General features: G+C 63.5%; 3 protein-coding genes across 18 annotated transcripts in view; 2 read left to right on the top strand and 1 right to left on the bottom strand.

The window, feature by feature from the left end:
* The first annotated feature begins 435 nt into the window (after window positions 1-435).
* On the top strand, window positions 436-9831 carry MICAL1 (microtubule associated monooxygenase, calponin and LIM domain containing 1). 3 transcript variants are annotated; one of them, XM_049092452.1, is made up of 25 exons: window positions 436-493; window positions 1523-1814; window positions 1931-2138; window positions 2408-2512; window positions 2839-2943; window positions 3063-3218; window positions 3847-3947; window positions 4100-4357; window positions 4621-4736; window positions 4907-5033; window positions 5145-5226; window positions 5341-5479; window positions 5873-6075; window positions 6184-6272; window positions 6370-6423; window positions 6620-6703; window positions 6831-6987; window positions 7265-7341; window positions 7621-7906; window positions 8015-8130; window positions 8252-8365; window positions 8474-8567; window positions 8747-8846; window positions 8950-9023; window positions 9558-9831. In XM_049092452.1, the coding sequence occupies exons 2-25, from the start codon at window positions 1557-1559 to the stop codon at window positions 9683-9685; spliced, it is 3231 nt and encodes a 1076-aa protein (XP_048948409.1). In that variant the 5' UTR covers window positions 436-493; window positions 1523-1556; the 3' UTR covers window positions 9686-9831. The 3 variants fall into 3 exon arrangements, with proteins under 3 accessions (XP_048948409.1, XP_025300325.3, XP_048948408.1); XM_025444540.3 differs by having other exon boundaries at window positions 438-493; window positions 1520-1814; window positions 6382-6423; XM_049092451.1 differs by having other exon boundaries at window positions 438-493; window positions 1520-1814.
* Window positions 9832-9969: 138 nt separating this feature from the next.
* On the bottom strand, window positions 9970-12680 carry SMPD2 (sphingomyelin phosphodiesterase 2). 2 transcript variants are annotated; one of them, XM_025444542.3, is made up of 10 exons: window positions 12529-12680; window positions 12321-12417; window positions 12156-12232; window positions 11881-11974; window positions 11703-11792; window positions 11424-11506; window positions 11153-11285; window positions 10957-11061; window positions 10459-10612; window positions 9970-10375 (listed from the first exon to the last, which is right to left on the bottom strand). In XM_025444542.3, exons 1-10 carry the CDS (start codon window positions 12576-12578, stop codon window positions 9987-9989), a joined length of 1272 nt encoding a protein of 423 aa, XP_025300327.1. In that variant the 5' UTR covers window positions 12579-12680; the 3' UTR covers window positions 9970-9986. The 2 variants fall into 2 exon arrangements, with proteins under 2 accessions (XP_025300327.1, XP_025300328.1); XM_025444543.3 differs by lacking the exon at window positions 11703-11792.
* Window positions 12681-12966: 286 nt separating this feature from the next.
* Window positions 12967-16173, top strand: part of PPIL6 (peptidylprolyl isomerase like 6) — a 31119-nt gene continuing 27912 nt past the window's right edge. For 12 of the 13 annotated variants that reach the window (XR_003135665.3, XR_007401350.1, XR_007401351.1 and 9 more), the window contains exon 1: window positions 12967-13124. Coding sequence is in view for 10 of the 13 variants with exons in the window: in XM_025444553.3 (XP_025300338.3) it covers window positions 12990-13124 (135 nt within the window). In the remaining 3 variants the exon portion in view is untranslated. The remainder of the gene's footprint in view (window positions 13125-16173) is intronic. The other variant, XM_025444544.3, reaches the window with a different exon arrangement.

Here is a 16173-nt window from a genome sequence, read left to right as displayed (position 1 = left end):
GAGCCGCGGGTCCCGGGATTGAGCCGCGCGCCCCGGGATGGAGCCGCGGGTCCCGGGATGGAGCCGCGCGCCCCGGGATGGAGCCGCGGGTCCCCGGGAAGGAGCCGCGGGCCCCGGGATTGAGCCGCGGGTCCCGGGATGGAGCCGCGCGCCCCGGGATGGAGTCGTGGGCCCCGGGCCCCGCCGGGACCCCAGGCGGAACTAGGCGTCGGCAGCGCCACGCCCTGGGCCACCACCCTGCAGCCGTGGGCGGCCCGCGGGCACGAGATGCTAATTAGACGCGGATAAAGCCCGCGGGCCCCGCGCCGCGCGCCGAAGCCCACACCCCGCGGAACTCCGGGACCCGCGGCGCCCCCCGCGCGCTCCCGCCGCCCGCCCCGCCCCGCCCCGCCCCGCCCCGCCCCGCCCCCCGGGTCCCCGCCGCCCCGCCCCGCCCCGCCCAGTCCCCGCCGGCCGCCGGGCAGGACGCGGCCCCCCCGCCCGCGAGAGGCCGGTGAGTAGCCCCGCTCCCGCTCCCGCCCGCCGCCCCCCGCGCCCCGCGCCGCCACCCGCCCGGGGCCCGCGGCCCGCCTCGCTCTCCATCCTCCGCGCGCTGCCCCCGCGCACGTCCCGTGTCCCGGCCCTTCCGGGCTCAGGTCTTGCCCCTGCGGTCCCGCGAGCCCCAGCACAGACCTGCGCCCTTCCCGGCGGCCCGGGTCCGGGCGGCCCTGGCGGGTGGCGCTGGTCTCCGTCTCCCGCCTCGGCCTGGGCCGCCCCGCGACGCCCCCGTTACCCCGTGGGCAACCCCGACTCCGCGCCCTCCGACTTCCCCCAGCCCTGGCGTGAGAAGGGCCCCCGACGCCCCCCGAGCGGCGTGGGGGCTCGAGCGGGGGACAAAGGGAGGCCTTGTCCCGGGGACATTCCTGGGCGCGCGCCGGGCGCCGGGGGCGGGGGGGCGGGGCGTCGCGGACGGGCGGGGGGCGGGGGGCGCGAACCGGCCGGGGCCCCGCCAGTCACGGAGGAAGTGTTCGCACCGCAGTGAGTCAGAAATAGCTGCAGCCGTCGGCCTGGGGCGCCGGGCGGGGCGAGGCCGTGGCCCCGGGGGCGGGGGCGGGCGCTCCTGCTGCCACGCGCCCACGCCCCGCGCGCCCTGCGGTCGTCGAGGGCTGCCCGGCCGCGCAGGGGCTCTGCTCCCGGGGCCCAACCTCGCCGCCCCTGGGGGCGCCCCCTGCGCAGCCTCCGGGGAGGACCTGCCCCCGGGGCCCCGGGGAGGGACGGGAGCTCCGAGGCCCGTCGCCCCGCTGCCGGCTGGGCCCTACACTGCCGAGCTTTCGTTTCCAAATTTGGCAAAACCGCCCTTGGAAGGGGGGGACCGGCCTTGCGGGCGGGCTGGGGGAGAGGAGCGGGGCTGCCCCCTGGGGACAGCGGCCGCCTGCCCCCCCCCCCCCCGCCCTTTCCTTCCTTCTTCCTTCTCTCCTTCCCTCCCTCCCTCCCTCCCTCCCTCCTCCAGCCTCTTCCCGGTCTCCTCCCTCCTCTCCAGCAGCTGCTGCGCTCGCCCCGGAGCCTCCGCGGCCCCCATGGCTTCCTCCGCCTCCACCAACCCAGCACATGCCCACTTTGAGAGCTTCCTGCAGGCCCAGCTGTGCCAGGATGTGCTGAGCAGCTTCCAGGGGCTCTGCGGGGCCCTGGGGCTGGAGCCCGGCGGGGGGCTGCCCCAGTACCGCAAGCTCAAGGCCCAGCTCAACTACTGGAGCGCCAAGTCGCTGTGGGCCAAGCTGGACAAGCGCGCCGAGCAGCCCGTCTACCAGCAGGGCCGGGCCTGTGCCCGCACCAAGGTGCGCCCGCTGCCCGCTGCCCGCTGCCCGCTGCCCGCGTCGGGGCGGGGCGGGGCGCGGGAGGAGTCGCAGGAGGGGCGCGATGGCCATGCCCACGCTGCCTTGTGTGCTCGCAGTGCCTGGTGGTGGGGGCTGGCCCGTGCGGGCTGCGGGCCGCCGTGGAGCTGGCACTGCTGGGGGCCCGCGTGGTGCTGGTGGAAAAGCGCACCAAGTTCTCTCGCCACAACGTGCTGCACCTCTGGCCCTTCACCATCCACGACCTCAGGGCCCTCGGCGCCAAGAAGTTCTATGGGCGCTTCTGCACGGGCACCCTGGACCACATCAGTGAGCACCTCGGGGGCCTAGAGGGGCGGTGAGCCGCGCCTACCCACAGGCAGTGGGGTCGGGGTGGGGGGGGGGCTGCTGGGACAGCCAGGGGGCAGAGTGGACTTTAGCCGGGTGACCCGCAGGACTCAGGTTCCTCATCTGTGGGACCAGCAGTTGAAATGAGTGACGTCTAAGATGCTTTCCAGCTCTGACCAGGAGCACACTGGGGCCTGGCGGACCTGGGGGACCCCGGGGGGGCCCGGTCCCTAATCTCCTCTCCCTTCCAGGCATCCGGCAGCTTCAGCTGCTCTTGTTGAAAGTGGTGTTACTGCTCGGGGTGGAAATTCACTGGGGGGTCACTTTCACTGGCCTCCAGCCCCCTCCTAAAAAGGGTGAGTACGTCTCTCCTCCTGAGACTCCCATCTGCCCAGGGTGTCTTGGCCTGTGGGAGGAGGTGGGGACTGGGCGTCCATGGGTCGCCTTTGCCGTGGCGAGGCCCCGCACAGACCACACTGGGCCTCCTTGTGAGCACGTGCGAAGCATGGCCTTCCTCACCTACTTCACCACTGTGGTGAAGGTGAAGGTTGACAGTGCGTCACTGCTCCCTAAACTAAATGGCAGAGCGCTTTACACATTTGTTTGCTTTACTGGCTTGTCCTGGGAATGGAGGGGCCCCTCCAGACTTGCCCACCCCTGTGCCGCACACCTTCTGCCCCAGGGAGTGGCTGGCGTGCCCGGCTCCAGCCCCACCCCCCGGCCCCACTGGCCAACTATGAATTCGACGTGCTCATCTCTGCTGCCGGAGGTAAATTCGTCCCTGAAGGTGAGTGAGCCCTTCCCTCAAAGAAGCCAGCCTCGCGGGCTCCTCGTGGACCTTCCTAGGCTGCTGAACCCCTCACTCTCTTGCCAATACCTACCCGCCCCCCCCGCCCCCACTTCTAGGCTTCACCGTGCGAGAAATGCGTGGCAAGCTGGCCATTGGCATCACGGTCAACTTTGTGAACAGGCGCACGGTGGAAGAGACGCAGGTGCCCGAGATCAGCGGCGTGGCCAGGATCTACAACCAGAGCTTCTTCCAGAGCCTGCTCAAAGCCACAGGTCGGACACCCCCTCACAGGACCCACACCCTCACCCCACCCCCCCCCCGACTGTGGACTGGTTCCTCCCTCCTCCTGCCAGACCTGTTCTCAGTCCAAGGAATCCCACACTTTCCCATCTTTGTAGTCATGGTGGCAAAGAGCCTGTGCCCTGGGGGCGTCAGTGGGCCCAGCCCCACCTGGCCGCCCAGCGTGAGAAGTCTTGGAAATCTCTCACGAATGCATGGGATTTTGCTTTGTGCTTCTTTATATACGATTTAATATAAAAATGATAAAAATTCAAGGTGAAGGTGGCGCTTCAAGAAGATGCCCCCTGTGTCCTTTGGCTTGGCACCACCCTGACTCCCTGGGGTGTACACACCCTAGTCTGCAAAGCCAGGCTTTCATCTGCAAGGACGGTGAAGGTCACCCAGCTGCCACCCGCCCAAGTTTCTCTCTTTGCTCCTGGACCCAGGACAGGTGGGCCCATCGTGCCACCAGAACTCCTGGGCCGCTGGGTAGGGGCCACCTGCTGCAGTCTAAGCTGTGATCCCAGCTCTCAGAGGTCAGGCATGGCTGGGTGTTTGGAGAGGTGACACATAGTGAGGAGGAGACACATGTCCCCCTGTGTTGTCCCCCTGCCCCCCCAGGCATTGATCTGGAGAACATCGTGTACTATAAGGATGACACCCACTACTTTGTGATGACAGCCAAGAAGCAGTGCCTGCTGCGGCTGGGGGTGCTGCGTCAGGTGGGGCCCGGGCTCAGGCAGGGAGGGGCTGGGCAGTGGGCCCTGGGAGGTAGAGGCCAGCCCTGGACACAGTGTCCCCCCTGGTGAGGAGGGAGCCTGGCCTCTTCCGCCTTTGCCCTTTGACTCCGTGGGTTCGGATCTTTGGCTTGTAGGATTGGCCGGAGATCGACCGGCTGCTGGGCAGTGCCAACGTGGTGCCCGAGGCTCTGCAGCGCTTCGTCCGGGCGGCTGCTGACTTCGCCACCAACGGCAAGCTCGGGAAGCTGGAGTTTGCCCGGGACGCCCACGGGCGGCCTGACATCTCTGCTTTCGACTTCACGAGCATGATGCGGGCAGAGAGTTCTGCTCGAGTGCAGGAGAAGGACGGCGCCCGCCTGCTGCTGGGGCTGGTGGGGGACTGCCTGGTGGAGGTGAGGGGTTGGGGCTCCAACTAAGGGAGAGGTTGGGCTTCCTGGGGCTTCTGGAAACAGGATCTCCTTGTAGAGGCACAGGGGTTCTGTGGCTGGGGGGAGGAAGGTTGCCTCCCGGGAAGGAGGGGATGTAAAGGTTTGCTGGTTGTGGGGAGGAGCTGAGGGCTGCTTGGTGTGATGTGGAGCCCCATCGGCTAGGATTTTGGGGGCTCGGGCACTCCTGCTGGACTTTCACAGAGCTGTTTCCTCTCTCTACCCTGCAGCCCTTCTGGCCCCTGGGCACTGGAGTGGCTCGGGGCTTCTTGGCCGCCTTTGATGCCGCCTGGATGGTGAAGCGGTGGGCAGAGGGTGCTGGGCCCCTAGAAGTGTTGGCGGAGCGGTGAGGCCTGAGTTGGGGGGTGAGGAGGGCAGGGCTAGAAAAAGGACAAGGATAAGGGGGAAGGTGGGGGTGCCGGGTGAATAGATGGGGGCGCGGGCAAGAGAGAAAAGGAAGGCCTGCCCGTTCTTGGGGGATGGGCAGTGATGGGCGCCTCCCACCTACTCGCTCAGGGAGAGCCTGTACCAGCTCCTCTCACAGACCTCCCCGGAAAACATGCACCGCAACGTGGCCCAGTACGAGCTGGACCCGGCCACCCGCTACCCCACCCTGAACCTCCGGGCTGTGACTCCCCATCAGGTCAGACCCTCTGGCACCCACCAGATGTGCCGCCCGGGCCTGCCCCGTCACTGCCCCCCGGGCTGGGGTGGGGGATCAGGCAGCCTTGAGACCTGAAAGGGGCCGCCCTAGGTGCAAGACTTGTATGACGTGATGGCCAAGGAGCCTAGGAGGAGACCCAGCGACAAGCCAGACGCAGGGAAGCCAGCCACAGGTGAGCAGACCTCCCTCCCCCTCCCACACGGAGCCCCGTGCCCGTGCCTGGGGTCTGGGCTCCCTTGGAGTCAGGGCCGTCGGGCGCGGCGCAGCCTCCTCTCTCGGCCCGCAGGCACCCAGGAGGAGCTGCTGCGCTGGTGCCGGGAGCAGACGGCGGGGTACCCGGGTGTCCACGTCACCGACCTGTCCTCCTCCTGGGCCGACGGACGGGCTTTGTGCGCCTTGGTGCACCGGCTGCGGCCTGGCCTGCTGTGAGTTGCTCCCTGGCTCAAGGGGACCCTGGCACCCCGCACCTCCTTCCTGCCCATCCCTCCCGCGGCCTCAGGCACTGTGGCCTTGGGGGGAGCACTGTGGACGGGGGCTAGTGCCCCCACATGCTGGGGTCCTTCTGCCCAAGCCCCGCACCCCCACACCCCCACCCCCGAGTCTCGTGAGTCACATGCACCCAGCAGGGAGGTTTGTGTGTAGTGGCAGCCCCCGAGGCCACCGGGTGGGTGGGGGCGGGGGGTGCTCCAGGGCAGAGAACCCCTCATGCCCTGTGCTCCCTTTGTGCCCCACCAGCCCCTGCCTGTGCTCCCGGCCTCACCCCGTTGATGGGGTCAGGTTCTGGTCCTTTCCTGACTCCTGTCCCTGGCGTCCCTCAGGGAACCAGCAGAGCTGCGAGGGGTGGGGGCCCTGGAAGCGACAGCTTGGGCGCTCAAGGTGGCAGAGCACGAGCTGGGCATCCCGCCCGTGCTGTCCGCAAAGGCGGTGGTGGCAGGGAGCGACCCGCTGGGTCTCATCGCCTACCTCAGCCACTTCCACAGCACCTTCAAGAACACGGCCCACGGCCCGGGGGGCCCGGAGGGTAGGTGGGGGGACGCGGGCCTCGGGGGCCGGGTATCCAGGGCTGGGCCGGAGCCGCTGCAGGGGCTGTGCGGACTCGCCCTCCACCCTGGCACCCCTCCCCTCGCAGGCCCCGCCCGCCAGGGCTTTCCCGGGACCTCCAGCGCTGTGCTGTTCCTTGGCAAGCTGCAGAGGACCCTGCAGCGGCCCCGGGCCCAGGTGCGGCGGCTGGGCAGGGCCAGAGCGGGCTGGGGCATTCCTAGGGGGGTCCCTGGGGTGATGGAGGGGCTGGGGCTCAGAGCCATGCTGAGTGTAGGACGTGTTGCAGGAAAACAGGGAGGATACTGGTGGCAAGAAGCCGCGCCTGGAGGTAAATGCATGTGGGGGCTGCTGAGCCCCCCCCCCACCCCCCGCTCTGTTCCCTGGGTACCACGCGTCCCATAACCTTCCTGTCCAGCTGCCCTTCCTGGCTCACTTCTCTTCCAGACCTTCCTATCCCCTGCACGCAGCCACTCTCCAGCTCAGCCTGCCTCTCTAGCTTCCCCCCTGAACACTTGCCTCCTTAGGGAGAAGCTAAGACCCCAAGTACGGAGGAGCCACCTGTCCCAGAGTCTGATGTACCCCCGACACCCCCATCCCAACACCAGGAGGTGAGAGAGGGGGCCCTGTCGGCGGACAGAGGCCCGGGGAGGGCAGGAAGGGGTGTTGCAAGGATAAGGAAGACCTTGGCAGCTGGCCTGGACCCCTGCTGACCCTGTGGTCTGGGGGTCGGTGCAGGCCGGCGCTGGGGACCTGTGCGCACTTTGTGGGGAGCACCTCTACATCCTGGAGCGCCTCTGTGCCGACGGCCGTTTCTTTCATCGGAGCTGCTTCCGCTGCCACACCTGTGAGGCCACGCTGTGGCCAGGTGGCTACCGGCAGCACCCAGAAGATGGTAAGCGGGCCCGGCCGGGGGTGAGGAGCTTGCAACTGGAGGGAAGCTGGGGTGCTGGGTGCAAGGAGGCAACAAACCCAAGAGGGCACTTTCTTCCCCTGAGTTCAAGGTCTTCTCCATCCTATCCAAGTCCCCGAATGTGGGGTTCTAAGGAAGCAGGAGGCCACCAGAAATTCACCTGTACATCAAGTCCTGTCCCCCCTGCCCTGAGAAACTGAGTATCTGGGTGTCGGGCTGCGCACGCCTCACGTCTTCACCTCTGGTCACCCCTTCCCAGGACACTTCTACTGCCTCCAGCACCTGCCCCAGGAGGGACCCGAAGAGGATGGCGGTGACCAAGGCCCCGGGAGTCAGGTAAGAGCTACGAGACCGCGTGTTGGGGTGCAGGGAAAGAGTGAAGGGGTCCCTCCACGCCCAGCGGACCTTGCCGGGAATGAGAACTGAATGTTCTCTAGAAGGAAAGCTCCATGCAGGCAGGTTTTTCTTACCTATTGATGGATCTCCGGTGTCTCCAGCGCTGCCGGCCGCCGTCGGTAGCATCAGCGGATGAATCCCAGGGCCCGCGTGGGTCGGAGGGGCGGCGTCACCCCTCGGCGGCAGGTCACTGACCAGACCGCCCGCTGGCTTTTCCAGGACCTCCCCGCGGCGGAGGAAGCGAGCATGCCCTCAGGGCCCTCGCCAGCCGTCACTCCCCCAGAGGGGACCAGAGCCGCCCCGAGCCCCGGCCAGCCCACCCAGCCCACCCGACGGCTGATCCGCCTCTCCAGCCCGGAACGCCAGCGGCTGTCCTCCCTTCAGCTCACTCCCGAGCCAGAACTGGAGCCCCCACCCAAGCCTCCCCGCAGCTGCGCCGCCTTGGCCCGCCAGGCCCTGGAGGGCAGCTTCGTGGGGTGGGGAATGCCAGTCCAGAGCCCTCAAGGTACTTGCCTTGCCCAGGTGCGCTGGGTGGTACCGGGACTCCGGAAGGGGGTGCTGGGGGACGGAAAGGGAGGCACGGGGCCCAGGCCACGTCTACCCCTCTGTTCAGTTCTTGTGGCCACGGAGGAAGAGCAGGAACAGAGTGCCTCCTCCAGCGAGGAGGAGGAGGAGGAGGAGGAGGCGGCGGCAGGGGAAACCACGGCTTTGGGCTCAGACATGGAGCAGGTGAGAGGAAGAACCTGGCCTCCTGCCCGCGGAGGCCAGCACCCATCCTCTTCTCCAGCCCCTATCCAACGGCAGGGGAGGGAGGGAAGCCCTACCCCTGACTGGCCTGCCCCTGCCGTAGGCTCTGGTGACCTTGGCCAAGAACTCAGGCACCATGAGCAAGTACCCAACGTGGCAACGGACTCTGCTGCGCCGGGCTAGGGAGGAGGAGATGAAGCGGTTCTGCAAGGCCCAGGTGAGGTCTACGGGTCCGCGGTTCTTGGGGGGGGGGGGAGGTCAGCTTCTCCAGAGCTGTACCTGAGTGACCCAGAGACTCCTGGGCCTCCTGTCTCGTGCCCCTCAGGCTGTCCAGCGGCGACTACATGAGATTGAGACGGCTCTAGGGGACCTGGAGGCTGAGGGCATGAAGGTGGAGCTGGCCTTGAGGAGCCAGGGCGGTGAGTAGACAGCAGGGACGAGTTAGGACATCCCTCCGCCTCCGAGCGCTGTGTTCAGCCCCTGCAGTCCCTCAAACCACCAGACTCTGCTCCCAGCAGGCGCCACCCCTCACGCTCCCGACACCCATGACGCTGGTCGGAGGCCTTCTGACCGCCCTCCCGTTCTTCCTTCCCACCAGGATCCCCAGAACAACAAAACACCCTGTGGATGGAACAGCTGCTACAGCTTGTTCAGAAGAAAAACAGCCTGCTGGCAGAGGAGGCTGAGCTCATGATCACGTAAGGGGCAGGGCGTCGTGACCGTTGGCACACTGAGCAAGACCCCAGCCGGCACCTTGGGCACCCTGGGCAGCTGTGCCTCTTCAACCCCTGCTCCCCACAGGGTGCAAGAGCTGAACCTGGAGGAGAAACAGTGGCATCTGGACCAGGAGCTCCGAGGCTACCTGAACCAGGAAGGTAGGTGGGATGTAGGGAGAGGTGGGCATCTGGGGCTGGTGTCTACACAGCCTCAGTACTTAAAAGATACTGACCCAGCAACACAGTCCTCTACTGTGAGTGCCTACGAGGAGTTCTAGGAGGGAGCCAGAGAACAGGCTCCAGGCCCCTGCTCTGCCCCGACGTCCGTCAGGCCTGCACAGCTGGGCTGGTGTTAAGATTGCTTACTTTACAAACAGTGCTGCTGCGGGGCGCCTGGCTGCTCCGGGGAAGAGCAGGCAACTCGATCTCGAGGTTGTGAGTTCAAGCCCCACACAGGTGTAGAGATTACCTATGTTATCATATGTATGTGTTATATATATGATGTATAGATCAATGCATCCAAAATAAAATAAAAACAGTGCTGCTGCTCAACAGTGCTAACCAACCACTGGCGTGGGCAGGCCCAATTTTGGGTATGAGTAAACAAAGCCACGTGGGCTGGGACTGGGCTGCACCCTTCCTGCCTCCCTGCCGGGTTACCGTCCTTTAAGCTTTGTCGTCCATCATCTTCAGGAGCCCTAAAGACCCCTGCCGATCGGCAGGCTGAGGAGCAGCTCCTGAAGAAGCTGCTGGATGTGGTGAACCAGCGAGATACACTTATCCGCTTCCAGGAGGAACTCAGGCTCAGTGAGCTGGCCTGAGCCAGGGCCCCAGGGCTAAGGGGAGGGGGCTGCTGGCCTTGTCTCTACCTGGAGGACTACCTCACCCCAGGACTGTGCCACCCTGCTGGTCCGGGCTGCCTGGGAGGGGGCCTCACTGTTTACAATAAAAGTATTTCTGACACAGACAGGGCTTGGGCTGCCTGTGCATGTGGGCAGTAGGGTGGGCAGGGAGGGCAGATGTGTGGGAGCCCGACGATCTGTATTAGGACAGTCTGATGACAGTCATGACGAACCCTGGCCCCTCTACAAGGAAAAGGCAGAGCCACAAAAGTGTCAAGCTTTATTGTTCCTCAGCTCCGTCCCCCTCCTGCTGCCCCAGGAGCAGGGCTGGCTGAGACTCCAGGCCCAGATCCTGAGCCTCCCTTGCCCTTCCCAGCACGTGCTGGAGCTCAGCGCGAGCCCTCGATAAGCCCTTGGCCTCCTGCATGTGGAAGAGGTAGACTGCACCCGCCCCCAGCAGCACTCCCACGCTGGGGGTCCAGAGGAGTATGGCAACTTCCCTGACCCCTCCTCCAGCTGCCAAGGCACACAGCAGTGCCAGCAGAAGCAGCCCTAGGCCAATCACGTAACCAGCGAAGGTGGCCCACCACCGAGCTTGAGCCACGCCCAGGTCCAGCTCTGTCCAGGCCTCCTTTAATACGCTGATCAACCTCGACCTTTCTGCTGGTCCTAAAACAAAGGCAGGGCAGTGGGTCAGGATGGAGGGGCTGCTTTGTGGGGTGGGACCCAGGGAACGGGTGGGGGTGACCTACCCTGAGTAGGGTCGGGGGTGTGCTGCGGGGGGCTGTGTCTCACACACAGAGTAGCCATCAGGGCTTCGTGATCAGAGAGGGGGGTGCCACTGTGAGGATCGTGGCCTGTAGTGGTCCTAAGAGTCTTACAGGAGATGTAGAACCCAGAAACCGCCTAGGAAAAGTAAGGGCCAGAGAGAAACCTCTTTGAGGGCCTCTCCCCGTTGCCTAGCCGTCGGTGATGATGAGACTGGGCCTGCTGGACAGAAGGTCGGCACAAGTTGGGTCAAGACACACACGGGATCCCTGGGTGGCTCAGCGGTTCAGTGCCTGCCTTTGGCCCAGGGTGTGAGCCTGGAGTCCCAGGATCGAGTCCCACATTGGGGTCCCGGCATAGAGCCTGCTTCTCCCTCTGCCTGTGTCTATGCCCCTCCCTCTCCCTCTATCATGAATAAATAATTAAAATCTTAAAAAAGAAAGACACAGGGGTTAACGACACCCCGAGGGGACAGGCCTGACCTTATACAGCACATAGTCAATGCGGATGCCAAAGGGAAATGGCTCCAGCTCCCGCTGGCTGACGTAGCAGTTCTCAGGTACCATCGTGCAGCCTTCTTCAGAGCCCTGGGTGAAGAGGTGCCTCATGCTAGGACGGGCCGGGGAGAGAAGCTGCGGATGCAGACGTGGGAACCACCAGGCGGCGGGTCCTCCTCACCTTGAAGTCCCGGGTCTCGTGGTAGGCATCATGCAGGCCCGTGCACTCCTTCAGCAGGCGGCAGCCCAGGTCCTTCGGGTGCAGGTTGAGGTCCCCACACAGCAGAACCACGTCGGCCTTCTTGGATGTGTGGCTGGGGAAACCGCGTGGGTGAGGCGGGGCTTCTTCCCTGCCGGCTCCGCCCCCCTGCAAGCGGCGCCCCGGCCGCCCCTCAAGCCCCCTCAAGCCCGGGCCCCAACCCACTTCCCCTGTCAGGCCCAGGCTCACACACTGGATGAACTGGGCCAGTTCCCAAGCTTGGGCCACGCGGTGTGTGAGGTAGACGTCCTTCTGGCGATTGTACTCGGCATGGAGCTGAGCAAGACAGGGGAGGTCAGCAGGGCAGACGACGCTCCCTGACGCTCTCCATCGCGCTGTGCCCGTCGCTCGGCGTGATACTTGGTTATAACCAGGGCGGCTCCGGCCTCGCGACCCAGGCCCGAGGTCGGCCGCCCCCGCCCCCCGCCCGTCCAGCACCGCCGCCGGGCCCAGGCGCGCCGGCCTCACTCACGTGGGTCACGTAGGCGTTGAGCACCAGTCCGCTCAGGTGCAGCACCAGCAGCCCCACGGCCTTCCCGCAGAACCAGTCTCCATGGTGGATCTGGGGCGGGAGAGGACGCGCCGGTGCTGCGGCCCCGCCCCCGCCCAGGCCCCGCAGCCCGAGGCGGGGCCCCCGGGCTAAGGCTCACCATGTAGGGGTACCCATTGAGGGTGTAGACGTGCTGCGTGAATTCCTGGATCGGATGCTTGGAGAACACGCACAGACCGCTGCCAATGACGCCGCTGCGAACCGAGTCCCGACGCATAGCCAGCAAGGCCGGAAGCGAACGGCCGCCTCTCCCCCGCCCCCCCGCGCCTCCCCTCAGCCGGCCGCCGGGGCGCGTCGGCGGCGGGCGGGCTCGAGGCAGCGGCCCCGGGGCGCACGGGCTGCCGGGAGCGCGCTCCGGGCCGGGGGGCTCCTCACCTCCGGAAGTAGTGCGCGGCGGGGTAGGCGGGCAGCAGCTTCTGCCTCAGGCGCTGGAAGTCCTGCTCGCTCCACACCTGAGGGGAGGTGGCGGACGCCTGCCTGCGGCCGTCCCGGCGGGCTCCCCCCCGCGGGCTCCCCCCGCGCCCCCGGGCCCCCGCCCACCTCCTCCAGCAGGGCCAGGTCGAAGCTCTCCATGTTCAGAAGGTCTCCCAGGCGCTTCATGCGGTCGCCGCGGTGCTTGCTGAGGTAGGGGATGCCCCTGGGGACGAGGAGGGCGGGGCGGCGGCGGCTGCAGCGGCTGCAGCGGCTCCGCGGCGGCGGGGAGCGCCCCCCAGGCCGCGGCCCCGGCCCACCCCGCGGGCGCCCTCACCAGCAGTTGAGGTTAAAGATCCTGAGGCGCAGGGAGAAGTTGGGCTTCATGGCGGGCGGGCTCCGGGGCCGCGGGGCGGCCGGCGCGCACAGGTGGTCGGGCCCGCCCCGCGCTCCCCGGAAGGCGGCGGCCGGGCCCCGCGCTCCCCCGGCGGCCGCCCCCCCGCGCGGAGAGGCCGGCGGCGGCGGCGGGCGCTCCCGGGAGGCGAGGGCCGCGCGCGGTCCCCGTCCCCGTCCCCGTCCGCGGAGGCGCTGTCCCCGGCCACCGGCGCCCCCTCGTGCCCCCGGCTTCCGGGATCCGGCAACAGGCGCGAAGTGGAGCGAAGCCCCGGCCTGGCCGCCCGCCCCGCCCCCTCCCGGCGTCCCTCCTCCCGCGGGCGGCGGGGGCGGGGGCGGGGGCGGGGCCGCGCGGTTGCCCTGGCGACGCGCAGCGTTTGTGCCCCGAGCGGGCCCCGCGCCGCCATGGCCAGCCCGCCGCCGTGCCTGCCGAGGTCGGCCCCGTGCCGCTCGCCGCCGCCGCCCGAGCCGCCGCTGCGGGTGAAGGTCGTGGGGCTCTTCACGAGCTCCAGCTTCCAGAGGGCGAAGAGCGCCGCTGAGGTAACCGCGGGAGCTGCCCTCGTGCGGGCGGCCCGGCCTCGCGCCCCCTAGCGACGGGGGCCGACGTTCCGGGGGGCGGGGGGGAGCGTCCCGGCCGCTCGGTGCCCGCTCCGTGCCCCCCTCCGAGCGGGGCCACCTTTAAAGGGAGGTCGGGGCAGCCCGGGTGGCGCCGCAGTTGAGCGCCGCCTTCGGCCCAGGGCGTGACCCCGGGGTCCCGGGATCGAGTCCCGCGTCGGGCTCCCTGCGTGGAGCCTGCTCCTCCCTGTGCCTGGGTCTCTGCTTCTCTCTCTCTCTGGGTCTCTCACGAATAAATAAATAAATAAAATCTTTAAAGGGAGGTCGGCGCGAGGGAGGGTTCAGGAATCTTGCTGGGCGACGGAGGGCAGCCCTCCCCTCTAGGTACCCACATGCTTCCATCTCCACAGTAATTTTTACTTGGCGTTATGGGTTTTTAAAAATTCGTGGAAAAATGTTTAGGAAGAAGTGATAACGCGTGACTACGGGTTTCTGTTTGCTTTCTGTTTTGCCACGAACTCCCTCCCCAAGTGTTTTTTTCGGCAACTTCATTTGGGAAGTTCTTTTGGGATTTTTTTTCCCCTCATCTTTACATTTTCTCTAGCATTTACTGCATTCCAGTCGAATCAGGTGCTTAATGGAATTTCTCAACAAATGACCCTCAAGTGCTTTGGAGAATCCAAGTATTTCTTTGTAAGCACAGCAGAACGATATAAAAAGGAAAAAAAAAAAAACAAAACAAAACACTTGAAGCAGCTGGAAGAATGTGGCCAGATCAGCAATGGTGCACTGCACATACTATCCAAATGCAGGAGAAATGCAGAACTGGGCACATCTTTGGGGTTTGCTCCGGGAATGCTACTGTTAAGGTGATGCCGAATCCCACCAGTCTGCAGGACCATGCCGTGTCCGTGTTTGAATCTCCCGAAGTATCCAGCTGGATACCGGACACCAAATGTTCTCAAACAAGAAATCTTAAGCAATTCCTGCTTTCTTGCCTGCTCTAAGCCCACAGAGTTTAAGTTTATATCAAATTGTTTGATATAATCCATGATATCAATACAATTGAGTTTGTAATTATATCAAATCAAGCAATAGTAACTGTCGACCTTAAAACAGCCAATTATTTTACCAGCAAAATGGGTTTGATAATAGCACCCAAATTGCAATTTGGGATGTAGCAACGATGGCAAACCAAAGGCAATCTGGGAGATCAAAGGGCAGGAACATTATAGAGAAAAGGAAGAAGCTGGGAGGGGCTGCTTGGGAGGAAAGCCCCTGGATAGAGAGAGAGAGAGAGAGAGAGAGAGAGTTCAGGGTAGTGATGGTTTCTCAGTGAGTCATGATCTTACTGGCTGCGCTTGTTGCTGAGCAAGGCAACATTCTCTCTTCCTTCGGGCTGGAGGAGTAAAATACTTACTGCTCCTGGGAATGCAGGTTTGTCTCCTCCTGACCTACTGGGACTATAGTTGCCAAGTGGTGGTGGTAAGGCTGAGCACTCCCCCTTCTGGCTTCCCCGCTCCATTGTCAGCGAGGTTCCCTTTATCCAGTTTCATGTAACTGATTTGTGAAATAGGTGTTTACATCAGGAAGAAGAGAACACGACACAGGTCTGTGAAAACGATACATGGATCATCAAAATAGGTAGACATCATGGGCTGTTAGCTGGACTGATGGGATCTATAGTTTATGGCTCAAGTTGTAGTTCATGATTTTTTTTTTTTAAGATTTTATTCCTGAGAGACCCAGAGAAAGAGAGGTAGAGACACAGGCAGAGGGAGAAGCAAGCTCCACACAGGGAGCCCAATGCGGGACTCGATCCCGGGACTCCAGAACCACGCTCTGAGCTGAAGGCAGGTGCTAAACCGAGCCCCCCAGGAATCCCAAGTAGTTCATGAATTTGAGGAATTTTTTCCCCTTTTCTTTAGCTCCTTTCCTGAGGGCATGTTTTCTGTGCCTGCTCTACACTATAGAGAAGGTGTTGGCAATTTTTTTTCTGGAAAGCCTCGATATTAAATTATTAGGCCTTCAGGGCCCTAGGCTCTTAGACCACTAGGCTGTGTCCTTGAACAAAAGCAGCCACAGACCGTATGTAAATGATGGTGGTTTCCCAATTATGGATACTGAAATTTGAGTTGCATATAATTTCACATGGCACGAAATATGATTTTTTTTCAACTGCTTAAAATCTAAAAATTCTTCTTAGCTTTCAAGTCTTACAAAAACAGGCAGATTTGGTCAGCTGGGTCAGTTTGCCAGCCCCTGTGGTAGAGGATACTAAGTCAAGAAAACTATGTCTTTGATATATGTTAATTTTCCTTTTCTTAAGCTTTTGCCTACTGTAGCCTTATTTGAATATGAAACCCTATCAGTGTAAACTTAGTTCTACCATAATAAAGGATCTTTGAGTCATTTCTCAACATGACCCTTTGAGTGAGCAATCCTGAACACCTAATTTACTGTCAGAGATTTAGGTTTGTAAGACGTATTACACAGATTCTAATTTGGATGTAGTCCATTCTAGACACTAAATTATGCAGAAAGTATGATGAAGTATGCTTAATTTGAAAATCGTTGGGCTTATTAGTTATTCCAGATGGCCCTCCAGTTAGAAACACCATTGCCTCAAATTGAGCACAGACCCTGGAACTGGGACAAAGGAACATGATTATTTGTTGGTTGGGCAGGAGTCTAAGGAAGTAACCCAACTGCCATTGCCCACCTCGGCTCCCCCTGGTCCCAAGAGCAGGATATGCTCAGGCCCTGGCTTTGGCTTTCTCCCCCTTGGAATATCCACCCCTGATGAAGCATGCCAGGCCAGTGTCCTCTCTTAGACCACAGCCGGTCCTCTAGGCACTGTCGCTAGTGGAGAAAGTGTGGGGCACAGCAGCCAGCTGTCATTCTTCCCTGTTGGACAGATGTGCTCCTTAGCCCCACTCAGAAAGGTGAGGCCTCACTGCTAGTGCCTCATCTGCCTTCTCTTGCTTGACCAGGAGACAAGATGCAACATATCAGGAAACAAAAATTTTTTTTA

The sequence above is a fragment of the Canis lupus genome, chromosome 12 (assembly GCF_003254725.2).
Source record: "Canis lupus dingo isolate Sandy chromosome 12, ASM325472v2, whole genome shotgun sequence".
NCBI lineage: Eukaryota > Metazoa > Chordata > Mammalia > Carnivora > Canidae > Canis > Canis lupus.
Note: the sequence above shows the minus strand (reverse complement) of the source record. Positions and strands in the feature narration are given on the sequence as shown.

Excerpts from the sequence above, each read along its gene's own strand:
- MICAL1 (XM_049092452.1), top strand. The coding sequence starts at position 1,557 with ATGGCTTCCTCCGCCTCCACCAACCCAGCACATGCCCACTTTGAGAGC. Across the intron at positions 7,907-8,014 it reads GCCAGTCCAGAGCCCTCAAG|TTCTTGTGGCCACGGAGGAA; the intron begins GTACTTGCCTTG and ends CCCTCTGTTCAG. Across the intron at positions 8,366-8,473 it reads AGCGGTTCTGCAAGGCCCAG|GCTGTCCAGCGGCGACTACA; the intron begins GTGAGGTCTACG and ends CGTGCCCCTCAG.
- SMPD2 (XM_025444542.3), bottom strand. The coding sequence starts at position 12,578 with ATGAAGCCCAACTTCTCCCTGCGCCTCAGGATCTTTAACCTCAACTGC. Across the intron at positions 12,233-12,320 it reads ACCTGGCCCTGCTGGAGGAG|GTGTGGAGCGAGCAGGACTT; the intron begins GTGGGCGGGGGC and ends ACCTCCCCTCAG. Across the intron at positions 11,286-11,423 it reads GAACTGGCCCAGTTCATCCA|CCACACATCCAAGAAGGCCG; the intron begins GTGTGTGAGCCT and ends CGGTTTCCCCAG.